Source organism: Podarcis vaucheri, assembly GCF_965113315.1.
Source record: "Podarcis vaucheri genome assembly, chromosome: 12".
In the NCBI taxonomy this organism is placed as follows: Eukaryota; Metazoa; Chordata; class Lepidosauria; order Squamata; family Lacertidae; genus Podarcis; species Podarcis vaucheri.
Genome location: NC_138750.1, coordinates 51,677,736 through 51,696,184, shown reverse-complemented (window position 1 = coordinate 51,696,184; position 18,449 = coordinate 51,677,736). Strand labels below are relative to the sequence as shown.

At 48.0% G+C, this 18,449-nt stretch overlaps 1 protein-coding gene across 1 annotated transcript; it reads right to left on the bottom strand.

The window, feature by feature from the left end:
* Positions 1 to 5,517: 5,517 nt before the first annotated feature.
* Positions 5,518 to 17,111, bottom strand: MNX1 (motor neuron and pancreas homeobox 1). The gene is made up of 3 exons (XM_082193676.1): positions 16,419 to 17,111; positions 11,169 to 11,329; positions 5,518 to 7,591 (listed from the first exon to the last, which is right to left on the bottom strand). The coding sequence occupies exons 1-3, from the start codon at positions 17,038 to 17,040 to the stop codon at positions 7,217 to 7,219; spliced, it is 1,158 nt and encodes a 385-aa protein (XP_082049802.1). The 5' UTR covers positions 17,041 to 17,111; the 3' UTR covers positions 5,518 to 7,216.
* Between the last annotated feature and the right edge of the window lie 1,338 nt (positions 17,112 to 18,449).

The following is an 18,449-nucleotide window of genomic DNA, read 5'->3' as shown; positions in this document are numbered from 1 at the left end:
CATCCAGAGGGCCACAGATTCTCTATCCCTGGCCTCAATATCAAATGCTGGTGGCAGCAAGGAGTCTGTGGATATTCAGGAGAGTAGAACTTCTGAGTGTTTGACACACAATCAAACTCACAGCAGCAGCTGCAGCAGCCAGTGTCCCTTCTGCAAAGGCCTCTCATCATCTAGAAGCAAGTACCCTCCAATGTACATTTGTTAATAGGATCCCTTGTAATCACTCCCTTGTAATCACTTTAATTTCTGGGCCAGAAGTGAAAAGTATGTTCCATGGCTTCCTTCCAGGGATGGAAATCTTATCTAAAAAGCTACACATTCCATTTTCTAGCAGCCCCCTTGATGACCTTTTCTCTCTCCCCCTCTCTCCTGCATAGTTTGCACACCCACAAACCAAATAAACCTCCTTTTTTACATCTTTATCAACCAGGTTCAACCTTTTTTTCGTTTGCGGGAGGGGAGTAGTATTTGTTTACTTCCCACTTTCTGGAAACACCTGGAGAGCCATGCAATGATTTATGAAGTGAAAGTGTTAAATGAGGCCGCCAGCTGCAAAGACTGACAGCGCTTTATACGTTTTTATGAGGTGCCCTATTATGGAAAATGAACTTTAATCCGCCCATAAAAAGTGGGATCTGAAAACCATATTTACACTAGTAATCTGGCATGCTGAAAGCATTCTTGGGACACGCAGGGAAGGCTTTAAAGGGATAAAGGTTATACAAAAGGCACAATACACTGGTAGGCTTTTGCCATTGCAGCCTGTGGCCTGCTGCTACAAGTCTTATTTACAGTCTTATTTACAGTCCTGAATCACATGTGTATACACACACCTCTTGAGACACACAGGAGAATTGCATCATAAGAAGACTGGTGCTCCAGCTTGCTGCAACCTTATTTACATTTTAAAACTACATTGATGTGGCACTTTTTTGTATTGCAACCCTCAAATCCCTCCCTTATTCCAAGGGTTCCCAACTGACCAGAACAATCAAGGGACAAACACACACACACACACACACACACACACACACACACACACACACAGATATAGTTTACTAGCTTGCTGTGCAAGATTATATTCTGTTGACTTTGATGCAAGGTTCAAGGTTGACAACTTTTCCCATTGTTGCTTTGCCTGGCGTTACATATGTTAAAACTCCTGGCACTTTCCCCACCCCCTTTTGTTGTACGCCATTAAAAAGTTCATTTGGCTCTTTTTATAATAATAATAATTTTTATTATTTATACCCTGCCCATCTGGCTGGGTTTCCCAGCCACTCTGAGCAGCTTGCAGCACATACTAAGACATAAGAAGATATCAAACATTTAAAACATTTTTTCATTTTTTTAAAATGCATCTAAGTGCTGTTAAAGGCACAGGAGTAGAGTATTTTAAAAAGTTGGCAACTAAAAGTTTAGGAGACTATTAATACCAAACAGAGTGGATATTATACAGGCTTGTGACATATGCAATGGGCTAAGGACAGGAAATCAGTCTGTAGAGACTTTCTCTCTACATTTGTATTTGTAAGGTGTTGTTTGTGTGGTTAGCAAGCAAAAAAAGAACAACCTTACTTCTGAGAGGGAAGTACTGACACCTCACTGCTTGCGACCATCTGCGTTTATTCACCAGATCTCCTCCTTATTGCACATTCATGATGATTTGCACTCACGATGCTTTCAGGGAAGTCACATACAAACCCATTTTCAACACTGTTTTTGCCTGCAAAAGCTTCGTTTCCTATGAGAGCACATCCCATAACTTCCTGCTGAGATCCTGTAACTTTTCGTGCCACAAATGCTCTATTTCCCCCCTATTTCTATAGCAATAATGTGGCTGCATTAGGGAAGCATCGCAGAACAAACTAAATACAGACACATCCACCTCAGTGCACTATTTGTACTATGTCAAAAACAAGTTGCAGAATATATCTGCAATAAAACACCAGTCTGGAGGGACTCTCAGCAGTGAAGCCAGCATGGAGTAGTGGCTAGAGTGTTGGACCAAGACCTGGGAGACCAGGGTTCGAATCCCCACTCAGCCGTGAAGCTCACTGGGTAGCCTTGGGCCTCTCAGGCTAACCTCCGTTACAGGGTGGTGGTTGTTGTTGTAGAGATTAAATGACGACGAGGAGAATCATGTATTGAGTTCTCTTGAGGAAAAGGTGGTATGTGTGCAATAAATAAATAAATTGAATTCAATCACGTCCTTGCAGACTGCTTCTCTGTTTGTGTTTACTCAGGGGTAAGCCCCATCCATTTCAATGGGGCTTACCCCTAAGTAAGTGTGCATCTTTTGCCTCTTTGGTTTACAACAACTCCGCAAGGGAGTCCACTTTGGTCCCTCTTTTACATCACTGCTGTTATCCTTTTTTAAAAGGGATAATTGGACGGGGTTGTAGAAGACAAACAACAACCTGGGGGGGGGGAGAGTTCCCTCATTCACACACCTGGAGTCAATCCGGAGTCACTCCGCTACGTTCCGGGAGGCGGGGGCCTCTTTCCGTCGCCGCTTCGGTGGCAGTCGTTTGAACCCAGAAGCGCCTTGTGAAGGATGGCTGGAGACCGAGGCCAGATCGCCGACCGGCAGTAATTCAAGGCACGGGCGATGAATGGCGAGCGGCGGCCCAGAGTTAGCATCGATGAGCCGGTGATGATATTTGAATCTGCTATAATTGATTTGGGGAAGCGCCTCGCTGACAAGGAGGAATTGATCATTCAATTTATTAGCCGGATAAATCCCAACGCTGCTAAGGGGCTGGAGCGGGGGTGCTTTTGCTGAGTAAGACGTTTAATTGAAATATATATATATAAATTAAAACGGGAGCGGGGGAGCCAGCAACCCTGTGCTTAACTGCACTTGGGAAGCCTGAGGCCGATCCATCAAGAACTTGAGCCGGAATGCCAGGGAAGATGGTTTTGGTTTTGCACAAATTCGAGTCCTTTGTCCAGCAGTTGGCAACGTGGCGCCTTCCAGATGTTTGGGACTACAGCTCCCGTCAGCGCCGGCCAACAGATGAGAGGGCGCCACGTTGCCAAGGGCTGCCGCTGACCAAGGTGCTGAAGACGCCCTTTTGGGTTCCACTGCATGCATGTTTGATCGATTCCAAATTCCTATTGATTTCTATGGCGCGACGAAGGGAGTTTTAGGATCGGAGATTGACCCAAGAGGAGAAAGATGCTTTTAATTAGAAGTCGTTTACTCCAGAGGCGTTCTACTGACTTTAGCGGTACTTTGCTAGCGGGGTGGGAAGAGTTGGGTTGTTTATTCAGAGGATCAGAGTGCATATTAACTCAGAACAAAGGTTCCACTCTTAACCCCACTTACCGGAAAGCAAGTGCTCTTGAATTCAATAGGACTTACTTCTGAGTAGACATTGTTAGGATTGCACTGGGGCTTCCTCCTTCGAGTGTTTAGGATTGCAAGCTTAATAGTACAGTGTAGGGCACCTGGTGCTTCAGAAAGTAAAAGGCAAGTATTTCTATCCCCTTTTCCAGGTTTTCCATTTTTCTTTTCCAACTGACACACAGCAGTCCTCAGCTATGGACTTCTAACCTCACTGAGTTGCTTCGGGGGCTGACCCCCTGAGGTATTGTGAAAAAGTTTGTTGTACTTCTGTACACCTGAGGGGTTCCCGCGTCCGTCCCCTGACATTATTCTCTTATTTCTCAATGGCCTCGTTGTTTTTGCTTCAAAGCTATGGACAATTACCACCTAACCCCGCTATTAAAGGGAATGATTTTTAATTACGTATTTACCCAAACGTATTTCTTAAAGAATATGAAATATGTTCTGCATACAACTTGTCACATACAACTTGTACTGCTTGGTGTATTTATGACATCTCTCTGTGTGTAGGTTAGAGCATGGTGCTGATAACACCATATGGGACAGCTGCATATTCCTGCATTTGGGGGGGTTGGACTAGATGGCCCTCAGGGTCCCTTCCAACTCTACAATTCTACATTTCTATGATTCTTTATCCAGTGTTACACAGTGCATCAAAATCCTGAATCCAACATCTACTTAAAGATTTCTTTTTCCACTTGGTAAAGCAGATAGAAAATACAAGTTTAGAATGCAGCAGATGGAGCTGGGAAGGTGGTTTTTTTATTATCTGGGCTCAGAAACAGAATCTGAATGGGGAAGGACAGTCAAGTGTGCTGAAACTAGTGCAGCATCAGCATTTGGGCATATATTTGATCTATGCCTGCAGTTCCTGATCCAGCTAGCAAGATGCGCAGAGATCAGTTTTCTCTGCTCCCTTGGCCTCTGGTGTGGGGTGGAATGGCAAGTTTCCTGCTAGTTCAAAATATCCACACATTAGTTTTACACTCTGTTTTCTCTCCAGGCTGTACAGTGAGCAACACAGTTCAGTGCACAGGAAATATACGCAGTCTGTTGTAATCGGTTGCAGTTGCAAAATTAAAGGCCTGCATACAGCCCTCTAACACTCAAATACTATAAAAACATAGATTTTATGTACAGTGGTACCTCGGGTTACATACGCTTCAGGTTACACACTCCGCTAACCTAGAAATAGTGCTTCAGGTTAAGAACTTTGCTTCAGGATAAGAACAGAAATCGGGCTCCAGTGGCGCAGCAGCCCCATTAGCTAAAGTGGTGCTTCAGGTTAATAACAGTTTCAGGTTAAGAATGGACCTCCGGAACGAATTAAATACTTAACCCAAGGTACCACTGTATCTCAGAAGTTTGGAGTTGCATCTTTGGTGCACACTCAGTATATGTATGCATTTAATTTGAGGCATTTATGCAATGTTTGATCAGTATTGATCAATGCCCCCATTTTAAAATGCAGTATGAAAGAAAGCAGCATTAAAATCAATGGGCCTGATCCAGCTAAAAATCAAACACAGCTAGAATTAAGAATTGTGTGCTTATAATGGGGAAAAGTCCTTACTTAAGGTTATCAGCCTTCTGTGATATGAAGCCGTTTAGCAACCCTCAACCTCTGCACTAGGAATGCCATCGTTGGTTGACCTGACCTACAGTTCTTAAGGCACAGGATCATGCACAAAAACCTGGGAATCCTAATTCTATCTGCTTCATTTTAAATGAGTTGTGAATTGGTTTTGTTGAGCATAAAGCCTAGGAAAAATTGACACACAGAGCTTTAAAGCCAGCTCTTTGGTTCAAGGAATCCATGCAGATCTCAAGTACAAAACCGTTTTATTTTACATAACCTTTGGGACATTGGGAGAAGCCGATTAATAACTTAGCATGCATAAGTAGAGGTATTTCTCTTTAACTCTTTTTATAAATACAATGTACAAAAATAAAGACAATACAGTCCTCCCGAGATTCCCAGCAGATCCAAGCTTCGTGGTCGTAGGTTTCCCAGATTGCTTCTTATAAAGCATAAAAACTCTCAATACTGTTGAAGAGAAGAGGCAAAGTGGTCCAATGAGACACATGTCCAGTGTCAGCATTCAACACAGTGGCACTGACATAATAGAACAGGGAATCGTTAACCAGGGCTGCAGAAAGGTACTATCTGTACTGGGTTGTGGGGGGTGCCCATCAGCTGTGCCTTGTGAACTGAATTTTTTCACTGAGACACATTACTAGGACTGGAGGTTGGCTCTTCTGACAAAGAGCTGGCAACTTAACATTCCCAACCAACCACTAGAGGACAATGTGGTTTTACACTCCTGATCACTGAGCAATGCTGAGGAGGAGCTAAAGGAGTGAATAGTGCAGGGCAAAAATGGGGAGGTCAAGCCACAGGCTGATTAAGCAGGAGTGAACTGTCAACCCTATTTTCCTTAAAGGCCCAGAAGCTTCTAGCCAGTGTGGTGTAGTGGTTAAGAGCAGTGGACTCGTAATCTGGTGAACCGGGTTCGCTTCCCTGCTCCTCCACATGCAGCTGCTGGGTGACCTTGGGCCAGTCACACTTCTCTGAAGTCTCTCAGCCCCACTCACCTCACAGAGTGTTTGTTGTGGGGGAGGAAGGAGAATGTTAGCCCCTTTGAGACTCCTTAGGGTCATGATAAAGTGAGATATAAAATCCAAACTCTTCTTCTTCTTCTATACTATTTATACAACCATGCTGGGCCTTTGATTCTTTTTAAAAATATGTTTCATTGCTGGCTGTTGGAATTATTTGTTTTAGTGTGGTCACGGAAGGGAGGTTTTATTTATTATATATTGTAATGTTGTTGTGACTTAATACTGTTTGCAAGATGGGGGGGAGCTGTCAAAGAGCAGCCCATACAATTATTAAAAGTCAATTTTAAACAATAACAATCGAATTAAGAGAACTCTCATGTGCTAAGTGTAAAGGACTGGCTGGGCAAAGAGGAATGGTGGAAGGCACCAGCCAAGAATCCCTCAAGGGAAACCCCAGAGGAGGAAGGCTCAGAGCCCAGGGATCCGTGATGGAACACTGAAGAGAGGCCAGAGGGGCTGGATGCTGAAGGGGCAACAGGGCAAAGTGATCAGGAAGAGCCTGCGACAAGGAGCAGTTCAGACTCCGAGGCTGAAGCAGTGGAGGGGGGTCAAGAGGCTGTTGAAGACTCCAGGGAGTCTCCCTCTCCTGTTGCGCCAACCTCCCCTCCCCATTGGTCCCCAAGAATGCACAGAAAAATGAGGAGAGCAGGAAAGAGGCCACAGGTGTGTAGATGCAGCTTGAGACTGTTTGTGAAACATCTGGGAGAGGAGAAAGAGTGGAAGGCAGAGAACCTTCAGTTCTGCCTACTGCTCCATAGGGGCAAGACCTACTGGGCAGTGTTGCTGAGTTGTATGCCATTTCCTTGAATTGTTAAGTGCACAGACATGCTGACCCACATTTGACTCGAGCCCCGACACTAAGCCTGAGCCCATGGGGGGGGGAGGCAGGACACTGAGGAACATGACTGTGTAAACTGGGGAGAGAAGGGTTAGTTGCACATGGAGCACCATTGGGGCCAGTAAAGTCAGTTGCATGGAGGACAATGAGAGCGTTTTACTTTAGACCAGCCTTCACCAACCTGCCACCCTCCAGATGTGTTGGACTACAACTCCCATCAGCCCCAGGAAGCATCACCATGGTCTCATATGGCCATGCTGGCTGGGGCTGATGGGAATTGTGGTCCAAAAACACCTGCAGGGCACCAGCTTACACACAGAGCAACAAACACACGTGGGGTTGGGAAAGGATTTTCTCCTGAACCAGTGCAAGGAAGGCGGCTCTTGGCTCTGGGATCCAAGTGTTCAGGGAGCCGAGGTGGGGGGCAATTGTGGGTGGGCTCCCCCATGCCGTCCATGGGGCTGCCTCCCATCCTCATCCCCATCAGAGCAGTCGGGAGACCCATAGGGGCAGCAGTGTCCGGGCCGATCTTCCTCCTCCTCCTCTTCTTCGTCATCCTCTTCCTCATCGTCCTCTTCCTCCCGGTCACTGTCCCTGAGTTCCTGCAAGCGGCGCCCTCCATTGTTTTTCTCTGGGGCCCCCGCAGGCACCACCTCATCCCCCACTTTGTCCTCCCCAACACTTCCTCCTTTCTGCTTCTCCGCCTCCTGAGCCGCCTGCTCCTTGGCCTTCTTGCTCCGCTTCCACTTCATACGCCGGTTCTGGAACCAGATCTTCACCTGGAGAGGAGAGGGTGGAAATAGCACACAATATGATCAGGCGACATACATGGGATCAGACCTATACCATGAGGAACACGGTCTGTCACAGAACGAGCCGGCAGTAAATCACACCGTTCACAGTTGGAGTCAACTCTTTATTAGCAAAAACACAATCTCCACAGACTTGGTTGAGGGTCAACCAATCAGTGGCTGTTGTGTGTTTTAACAACAGCTGGAAATAAGAACAACCAACAGGCAAAGATCTCTAGCATGATGTGTTGTGGATAGTCACAAATGTATCTAGAAGAAAGAGATCTGGGTCCTTGCTAATCCTTGCTAATCCAGGAAGTGCCCTGGGTGACCTTGGGGTAGTCACCACCTCCACCCACAGGAAGAAAATGGAGTAACTCCATATAGGCCACCTTCATCAATTTATGAGAGTGGGAATGAGAAACCTATGAGATATGTCTCTCTCCCCCCCCCCCCATTGCTGGACTCTGATTCCCATAATCCCCAATTACAGGTTATGTTGGTTGTGGCCAGTGCCAGATTTACGTATAACCTAAACAAGCTGTAGCTTAGGGCCCCACTCTCTTGGGGGCCTCCAAAAAACATACTTCTTCTTAATTGTATTTCACTATTAATATACCGTATTTTTCTCTCTATAAGACGCACCAGACACAAGACGCACCTAGTTTTTGGAGAAGGAAAACAAGAAAAAAAATATTCTGAATCTCAGAAGCCAGAACAGCAAGAGGGATCGCTGTGCAGTGAAAGCATCGATCCCTCTTGCTGTTCTGGCTTCTGTGATAGCTGTGCAGCCTGCATTCACTCCATAAGACGCACACGCATTTCCCCTTACTTTTTAGGAGGGAAAAAGCAAGTCATAGAGCAAAAAATACGGTACTTCTTCTTAATTGTATCTCAGTTCAACAATTAGTTTGATAAAATACATATTTTGTTATGTATCATGTGGCTTTAGATACCTATTAGGTCCATAAATTACCATATAGCATATATTCAACACAAAAAACAGCGACAATTTGTTGTTGACAAAGGACAGCTGGACCTATAAAGGGCCCCATTACCTTCAGTAGCATAGGGCCTCATCAAACCTAAATCCAGCCCTGGTCGTGGCTGGGGGAGTTGAAGTCCAACAACTGCTAGGGGGGAACAGACTCCCATTTCCCCCCCATAATTTTTATTATTTTTCATTCAAATAAATAGCATATAACTACAGTAACTTGTCCAGTGATGCATTATTAAGCTTCATATGCAGTACATAGTACACAAGCAATGTGTGTGTTTATTTATGTATTATCAATTCAAGTAGCCTCCCCACAGAGATTCTTGTGTTGAGGGTGGAATAACAGTATCTTCAGTCTCATTTATAAAGGAAAAGAAAGGAAACCAAATCTCACCAACAGGGTCTGTCCTTGAAGTACTTGTAATTAAGTCTTTTGTGGCAAGTAAGACATTCCAATTGAGCCACATTCCAAATACTGTACTATTTAACCAGATTTCATTGGGAATTTCTATAGGTTGTTTCCAAAATTAAAAGGTAAAGGGACCCCTGACCATTAGGTCCAGTCGTGGCCGACTCTGGGGTTGCGGCGCTCATCTTGCTTTACTGGCTGAGGGAGCCGGCGTACAGCTTCCGGGTCATGTGGCCAGCATGACTAAGCCGCTTCTGGCGAACCAGAGCAGCACACGGAAACGCCATTTACCTTCCCGCCAGAGTGGTACCTATTTATCTAATTGCACTTTGACATGCTTTCAAACTGCTAGGTTGGCAGGAGCAGGGACCGAGCAATGGAAGCTCACCCCGTCGCAGGGATTCGAACCACTGACCTTCTATTCAGCAAGTCCTAGGCTCTGTGGTTTAACCCACAGCGCTACCCACGTCCCAATATTGGGCTATTGTTAATTGGGCTCCTAGTAACCGGGGGGGGGGGGGGAGATACTAAATCTCAGCATCTAAGGTTATTGTTTAAATTTGAGTCTAATGATAACAAGACAAGAGCCAACTTGGGTGGGAGCCATTGCTGTGTAATTGTGGAAATTATGTGAAAACCTGTTTCGCAAAAGGAGCATACCAACGCAATGTACAACTCCACAAATGCATGAAAACATGAGCCTATCTCTCTGCAGCCTTTCCAGCACAGTGGGGAGATGCTGTTTTTTATTTTGGCTAGACATGATGGAGCCCAGTGCCAGCAAAACATAATTTTGAGAGAAGCCTCCTGCAGACAGGCAGAAATTGTTCATAGGGATGGGTGGTGCCAAACTGATTCCCATTTATGATCTGCAATTATGATCCCTTGCCTTCACTCCCCCCATAATGTCCAGAGGCCGCCTATCTCGCCTGCGTGCCGTTCTAAAAGAATCCTTTAAATTAAACCCACCTTAGATTTAAATAAGGAAGGGAGACACAGAGAAACATAGTAAGCTACACTATGTCAGACTATTGGTCCATTCCGTTCAGTAATGTCCACAGTGATTGGCTGCAGCACTCCAGGATTTTAGATGATGCCAGGGATTGATCTGAGGACCTTCTGTATGGAAAGCAGCTGCTCCACCCCTGACTCAAGGCCTTCCCCCACAAAATAGCACCCAGTACAATCCCACACATTCCCCCTAAGAAGTAAACCCTGTGGAATTCAGTGGACTCAGTGCCAGATAAGTGACAAAAGGATTGCAGCCTTTATTGAGATAGATAGATAGATAGATAGATAGATAATTTATTACTGTCAAAGACCAGCTCGCATAACACAATAAAAACAGTGTTCATAAAGATAAAATATACAATCAGAGCAGATTGCAGCAATAGCTCGTAAGTTAAAATTGAGATACAGTGGTACCTGGGGTTAAGTACTTAATTCATTCCGGAGGTCTGTTCTTAACCTGAAACTGTTCTTACCCTGAAGCACCACTTTGGCTAATGGGGCCTCCTGCTGCCGCCGTGCTGCTGGAGCACGATTTTTGTTCTCATCCTGAAGCAAAGTTCTTAACCTGAGGTACTATTTCTGGGTTAGCGGAGTCTGTAACCTGAAGCGTATGTAACCTGAGGTACCAGTGTATATACATACATCTGTACAACTGAGATTTGGGATACCATAAAAATTGACCCTGGAGCGTCCCAAAGGGTGACTTCAGCATTTCCCTAGTAAGCTATTTTATTCTAGAGGATGATCTGTGCCTACAAATCTGGGCGCAGAATCTGGCTACCAGCCAGGAACCTTTATTGCATTTCCAAGTTTCCAAAAGGGCCTGGAGCACTGGAATGGCAGGGTGGGTGCTTTGTAATGTATACAGAAACGAAACAACACACTATTCCGCTCCCCCGTGTTAATATTTTGGCTGAAATGAGAAAGGAAAGCCGTGGACTCAAAAGTGCGGACCCGAGCGCTGACTTGGTGGTGAGCTGATTGGACCTCAAGGGGGCGCTTATTTACGCAGGTTCCTCCTGCCTGCGGAAGATGCGCAGCGAGCCCAGCAAGGGGGAAGCCCCTTCCTCTGCAGGTGATCGCCCTCCTTTGCTGAATCCAGCTCCCTTCTCTCTTCCTCCTCCTCCCTTCCCCAGCAAGACACTCACCTGCGTCTCGGTGAGCATGAGAGACGTGGCCACCTCGAAGCGCTTCGGCCGCGACAGGTACTTGTTCAGCTTGAACTGATGCTCCAGTTCCAGCAGCTGCTGGCTGGTGAAGGCCGTGCGGGGCCGCCGGCACTTGCCCAGCAGGTTGGACTGTGCTTGGGCTGAGGAGGGAGAGAGGAAAGGAGAAGGCGTGAGAGAGGACGAGGAGCAAGGAGCGCGCCACCCACTACACCCCTCCAGCCGCGCTCCGTTGCGCAAGGGCTTCCTCCGTTCTGGGAACAGCGGCGGAGCTCAGGACCCTCCTGGAGAAGCTGATCCAGTACAGCTGGGCGTGAAACAGAGATGGCGATTAAGGGGGAAGGAAAGGCGGTCTAGAAAGACGCACAGCAACAAGATCGGGGGCGAGAGGAGAGACTTCCTGTATCTTCTGTTTATGTAAACCATGCTGGGAATTGTGATGGAAACTCCTCAAAATAACTAACTCTATGGAAACCCTCTCTCTGGAGTTATTTCTGTGCTGTTCAAGACCCCCCTCCTCCTGTCTCTTCCTTTGTCCGAGTCGAATTTTGGACTGTAAGCTCCGCGGGGCGGGGACATGGTCGCCTGGACTCGACGGCGTCTTATGTTGCTTTAGGAACAGGAAAATGAACAGCCCCCACCTCCTCTGGGTCTCGGGTCCCACGGAGCGCTTTGCTCCGCTAGCCTCCCCTCAGCTTCCTACTATCCGGAGATATGCTGCCTCGGTCAAAGTGGGCTGAGGACGCACCATATATTTAAATCACATGACTACCTGACAAAGAATCATTTTGCTCTTATGGCTGTCCTAATATCCACTAATCCGTCTAAAATCTCCTCTCTTTTTTTAAAAAAAGTCATCTGCCCTAGTTGCCATCACTGCAGCTTGTAGTTCCGCGGGTTAGCGATGCATTTTTATTTTACATTTATTGTATCTATATAGCATTTACTGCATTTATGATTAGTCTTTCCAGAACCTATCTCTCTTAGCATTTTTGAATGCGCCTCCTGTATCAGTGTGTACACACACACACACACACACACACACACACACTGCCCCTTTCCACAGCACAATCGTATACATCTTTACTCAAAACGCAAGTCCCTTCGAGTTCAGTAGTGGGTATAAGATTGCAGCCGCAATCAATGCCTGAACGAGTTGCCCTGCGCAGGAAAGTATGGAGAGCGTGGACCGGGCCAGGAGCAGCGGAGGTTGAGACATTTGTGCGGATCAGAGCGGATTATCTCACACCCAACTGCTCCTCATCATAACATCTTTCAGATTCATGATGCCATCTCACATCTAGGAAAGAGGGGAAGTGATTTAGCTGTATAGCTTTGGGCACAATAATTTAATTCTATTTTTAAGAACTATTTTTAAAAGGATTCCTTAAAAAATATTCCGGCAGAAGCACAGTATTGGTCGCGGAAGGATGGAGCCAGAAAGGGGAGCCATCCTGCTACGGCTTCCTCTGAGCCTGTAGCCTCGGTCTGAAGTCATGCTCTGATGTCAAACGGTGATTCATGGACACGGAAGAAGAAAGTCCAAGGGAGAGATGTGCGTAAGAGAAGCCGGCTGGATCAGGGCAAGCGCCCATCTAGTCCCGATGCCTGCGAGAAGCCCCAAAACAGAACATGAGAGCAACAGCCCCCTCCTCCTCCTCCTCCTACGGATCCCGACCAACTCATATGCAGAGACACATATGCGGACACGCGAAACCTTTAAAGCGCATTCTTTCCTTCAAAGGATTCTGGGCACTGTAGTTCATCCTTCGTAGAGTTACAATTCCCAGCATTCTTTAGCCAACTGCAAGTGCCCAGAATTCTCTGAATGCGCCTTGAAAGTCTCGTGGAAGAAAACAGTGGCCTTCGCGACGTTACTAGCCTTCTCCTCCGTGAATTGGCCCGATCCGCTTCTCTTGCTCGCCTTACAGATCGTGAGGCAAGGACTGGACCGTCGCAAAAGCGCTAGGGCGAACGCCAAGGCAGGCAGCGGATAAACTCGCCGCCCTTCCGACGGCCCTTGGCTTGAGGAAGAAGCCCCAACCGGGAGAAGATTGCAAACGGGGCTTCCTTCTCAGTTTCTCCTCCGCCTTCAAATCCTGGGCGGGGAGAGGCCTCGCTTCCCCAGATTGCTCTCGCTGACCCCGCGCCCTGGTGGGTCTCTAGACATCTCCTTTCTCACCGAGGGAGCCTACCTCTCTGCCACGCCAAGAGCCGCAGGAGAAGCGAGCCTTCCCTCTACCCCGCCAGCCAGCCCTGTCCCCTCTCCGGGCCTTGCTCGCCCCCGAAGAGCTGCTGGCCGCGGCAAAGCCCGCAGAGCGCCGGGAGATGGAAGCGCGGCGCTCCGACGGGGCGCCCTGGACCGAGGGAAGCGCTTCGCACAATCCCAACCGGAGAAGCCGAACGATGGGGCGGCCTCGGGGCGGGGTCACCAAGCCCATTCTCTGATTTCCCAAGAGATAATAATTGGGAGAAAGTGAAAGGGGCGCGATCCGAGGGCTCAGGAGAGCTCGCCCCCCCCCCCACACCGCTCTGAGGGAGAAGGGTAAGGGGCAAACCGTTGGCGGGTTTCATCTAACGCCTCCTTTTAAGCAATGGTGCCCCCTTTATTCTCAGACTGACCCTCGAACCGGACTTTTTAATTAAAAGGAGGACTCTTGGGGAATCGATCTGAGAAGAAAAGGCCACAGGGAGCAGACTCCGAAATGACATTTTCCCCCCTTCCTTGACTAAACTTAATATAGAACCAAAACATACCCCGCTACCAATTCCAAAAGACTTTTGGAAATAAACGGGGGGTCTTCTGTAAGCGGCGTGGAAAACGAGAGATGTTTTCCTCGACGCAGTACGAATTAAAAGTCCTGTTTTCTAGGGCACTGTCTGGCAGCCAAACGAATGGTCTACATTTGGGTGTGTTCTGTTCCGCCCGGATTAGGGTCGTCAATTTCCACCAACTGATATCGGAGATATCAATGTAACTCTCCTCTTGTTAATACAGTATTGCCCTGTAAATACACCATGGAATTAAAATCCTGCTATCCATGGTGGGCTTTGACGGAACAAGCGCTCAGTCTTGAGAGGTTTCATCAGTCTTCTGCGACTTGTTTGTTGTTAAAAATGCGGTAGGCTTATTATGCTAAATAAACTAAATAATTTTAGGAAAAACGTGGTAATTTTAGGAAAAACGTGGCAAGCTAAATAATTTTAGGAAAAAACGTGTAAAAGAAAAATGTAACAGAAATAAATCCTGAGAACGTCCCGCTTTCTTGTCGCGCCAAATAGAGAGATCTAAACGCTGATATAGCTGCAACCCGGTTTTTTGCTAGAAAGCAAATCCGCGTTGCCTAAGTCTGTTATCTAACAACCAGGGCTTTTGTGATCGCCTTCAAAACTTCAAAGCCCTGTTTTTCTAACCGGAATTGAACTTAGGTAGATACAGGCCACCTTTAACCCTCGTCGATTTCAATATCAATGCTTAATTTTTATTTATTTTGTTGCAGTACTGAACCCGCTGTTTATCAGCCCCACCACCGCTTTGGGTACTTTAAGAAGATTCCTTTCAACAGAACAATTAGTTATATTTGCAGGAAACCTCTTAAAATATCAGAATAGTACTAGGCGTTTTTTTCTCTCTCCCTTAAATTCCCAGAGCCTCCTGCCACGTGCAAACAGCACCGCCGAGGCGGTTTTCGCACCCCGGCGCGATTTCCCCAAGCCTCCCGTTATGGTCTTTCTTCGGGCTGTTTGTTCACACGTGCGTTTTATTTGCGGGAGCAGGAATTTTGACAGCTTCCCTAATTATTACTTTTTCCTGTCGGAAGGGCGTCTTTTCTTCTTCTTCAAAAATGGACGGGGGAATAAGAAACAAGTAACCCCCCCCCTTTTAACGATTTATCAAGAAAAGTAAGCCTGAGCTGCACTGCTTTTATAGCAAAGTGAACATCAAGTAACCAACGCGCCATTATATCTGCGAGGTCGCTTCTCTCGAGTTATTCTTAAAATGAAATAATAATAATAATAATAATAATAATAATAATAATAATAATAATAATAATAATAATAATAATTTACTGAATGATTATTGCACAGGGAGGGGGGAATACAAGAAATAGCCTCACCTAGGCCTAGCTGAAATTTTACCCCAAATAATAAAAATCTTGGTAGGGAATATTAAGAGGTCAGTCTTTTGGAGACACACCAGCTATGGTTTGGCTTCGATATTCCAGTGCTCCCCATACAATTAAGAGCACATATTAGGGATATTATAGCAGGGATGTCGGGCGCACACCCAGGGGGGAAAGTATTTTAAGATCCCGACATTCTCAAGGGAAGTCAGTCCAAACAAAGCCCAAGGTTAACCCTTCCGTTGAAATAAATGGGACTTAATGGGGACTGGATCGTCCCCATCGCCTTTTTTTTTTTAAACGAAGCTCTGAAATTGTCCCCATGAAACCCTAAATCAGTTGCTAGGTAGGGCGAAAGACAACCACCGGACTCGCTAATCCGATGGATTTGCGGTTTAGGCTCCAGTGAGTCGGCCGCTGCCCTGTGCGCAATATTTGGCCTTTTCCGCGCCACCCAACACTTCCCACTGCTTCTCGTCTTCTCCGTGTTTGATTCCCAAAAGAACGAACCCCCAAAGCACGCGTTTTGCAGGTTTGAAGACCTCCCTGCTGGGAAATGGCCTTTTCCTTCCTTGTTGAGAGGAGCTGCTCCTCCCCAAGGCCACCTCGGCTTTCCCAAGGGCGACTTTCCTTTTAGCGGGGGTCTCCCTTGCTCATCCCCAAAACCCCATCCCAATACCCCATCCTCGATCAGCCAGGGAGCGTCTTTTTATCGCAAAGGAGGAAGGGCGAGGAACAGAATCAAGGCAGGCGCCATCGGCCGCATTTAGGCCCCAGCTACTGCCTGGCAGCGAGAAAAAACGGATAACAAAGGAAAGATCGCGGCTCCCTTGTCCTTAAATTACATATTCCAGAGGGACAGAGTCTATATCATAGGCGTGTGAGCGTTCACACAATCGTATCCGTGCTGCTTAGGTATGCATCTCTCCCCCCCCCCACCCCGGGAAACCCAGCCAGATGGGTGGGGTATAAATAATAAAATTAAAATTAAATATAAAACCCGCACACAACAAGAGCAGCACGCATCCAGAGGGGCGCACGCAAGCTCACACACGTTATTATTATTATGATGGATCTTTTGTCCGATCTCTCTCTCGGTGCTACTCACAGTTAAAGTCGGGCATCTTGGGCAGGATCATGCCCGCGGTGGAGGCCCGCAGCCACTGGTCCAGCTGGAAAGTGCCGGCGCTCAGCTTGATGGGGTCGGCGGCGGGGTGCGACGGCTGCACCTGCGAGTAGGAGTAGGAGAGCGCCGGGTGCTGCGAGGCCAGCGCGGCCGCCGCCGCCGGGTAGCCGTACATGGGGTGGCCGTAGAGGGCGGCTTGCGGGTGGAGGCCGGCGCCGCCTTGCGGGTGCAGCCCCAGGGCGGCGTGGGGGTGGGCGTGGGGGTGGGCATGGGGGTGAGGGTGGGCGTGGGGACCCCCCGCCGCGCCTCCCCCGCCGCCCAGGAAGCCCGGCTTGGGCACCAGCCCGCAGTGCGCGCCCAGGAGCCGAGGCGGCGACGGGCTGTCGGTGCGCAGGCCCTCGACGGACGAGGGCGGAGGCTCCGCCGAGGAGGGCGGGCTGCAGCTGGAGCTGGAGCTGGCGCTGGAGCTGCTGGATCGCGAGCTGGCGTGGCCCGACAGCGAGGTGACCAGCGCCAGAGGCGACGTCTGAGCCGTCGAGGCCGCCGCCTTGGGAGGATCCACGGCCAGCAGCGCGTCGATGCGGAAATTCTTGGATTTCTCCATCCCGGCGGCGCGGGCTTAGACGGCTCCGGAGAGGCTCATGGGGTCGCCTTGCAAGCAGCAGCTCCGGAGGAGGAGGAGGAGCGGCGGATCAGCCCCAACCCGCAGCAGCCCCACCATCCGCGCAACTTGCGCCCCCGCGCCCCTTCCGCGGAGATTGCACGGATGCAGCGAATGTCTCCGCCACCCCTCCAGGGGAAAGCGCTCCTTCTCTCACCGCTCTGGCGAAAGCGCTCCGGACCTGCCGGCTGGGCTCACTTGAAGGCTCGGGAGAGGCTCCCATAGGCTCTCCGGAGAGGCAAGGCACCATTGGTGGCCGGAGAGGCGATCCGGAGCAGCCGATTGGCCTCGGCACACAGCTGTCAAGGATGCTGGGATGCTAGGTCCCGCCCACCTGGGGGGAGCTTCCTGCTCCTTTTGGCCAGGGGGGCGCGAGGGGGAAGGAGAGAGAGCGCTGACGGTTTACGCAAAACGCTTCATCAGACGGGTTTCCCATAGAAGGGAAAGGATATTTTTTCCCCTGCCTTCAACAACAGCGAAGGAATCGCGTCTCTAAGTTTCTTTCCTAAGTTAGGATGCTCCGTCTGGCTGCGAGAGCGACATGCTCTAACCTTAATTAGTGGGGAGAAGGAAACTTCTCTTTGCTTTTCTCAGCTACTGAAAGTTATTTGGGCAATTCACGCAGCTAGGCGAGGGCTGAGGGTGTTTGTTTGTGTGTGAGAAAGAGAGAGAGAGAGAGAAAGAGAGAGAGAGAGAGATAATCTGAAATAATTAATAGCAGCATGGGGAGGTTCTGCTCTATTTAGAGGCTGTCTGACCCGCGTGCTGAGTTCACAAGTGTCCCCTTTGCTTTTCTGGGAGCCCGTGTGGATATTATTACAGAAAGAGATACATAATTTGCACAGAAGGGAACTCCCGGTTATTCCTGTATTTTACTTTTCTTCTGTAGGTAGCATAATTAGGATAGGACGAGGTGTATCACAGCTGAAGCCTGATTATTTTGGGATGGCGTAAAATATTTTCCTCGCCCTCTTTTTCAAACCTTTCTTTTACAGTCAACAGCCGACCTTTCAGGGATGCCTAACAGCAGCACCCGAAGAAGACCTTTGTGAATTAAGAAGGGACAACAAATACATAAACCCCAGTTGTTCTTTTGTCTTGTTTTCCCACCCTCCTCGCATCTTGACCTGGATATGAAGCGCACGTCCAGTGTTTGAAATGGCGAATGCTGCCATTTCTGGAACCTTGAGAGACTTCAGCGTTCTTACTCCCCGGGAATGGAACGCGGATGCATTTTCCTCCAAGGATGATATCAAAAGAGCATCAACTCTTTGCTAAGGTGCTATGTTTACTTACCTATGGATCAATGTTTAAAAATCGCATCCTTCGTAACAGAGTTGCAGGTGCAAAAA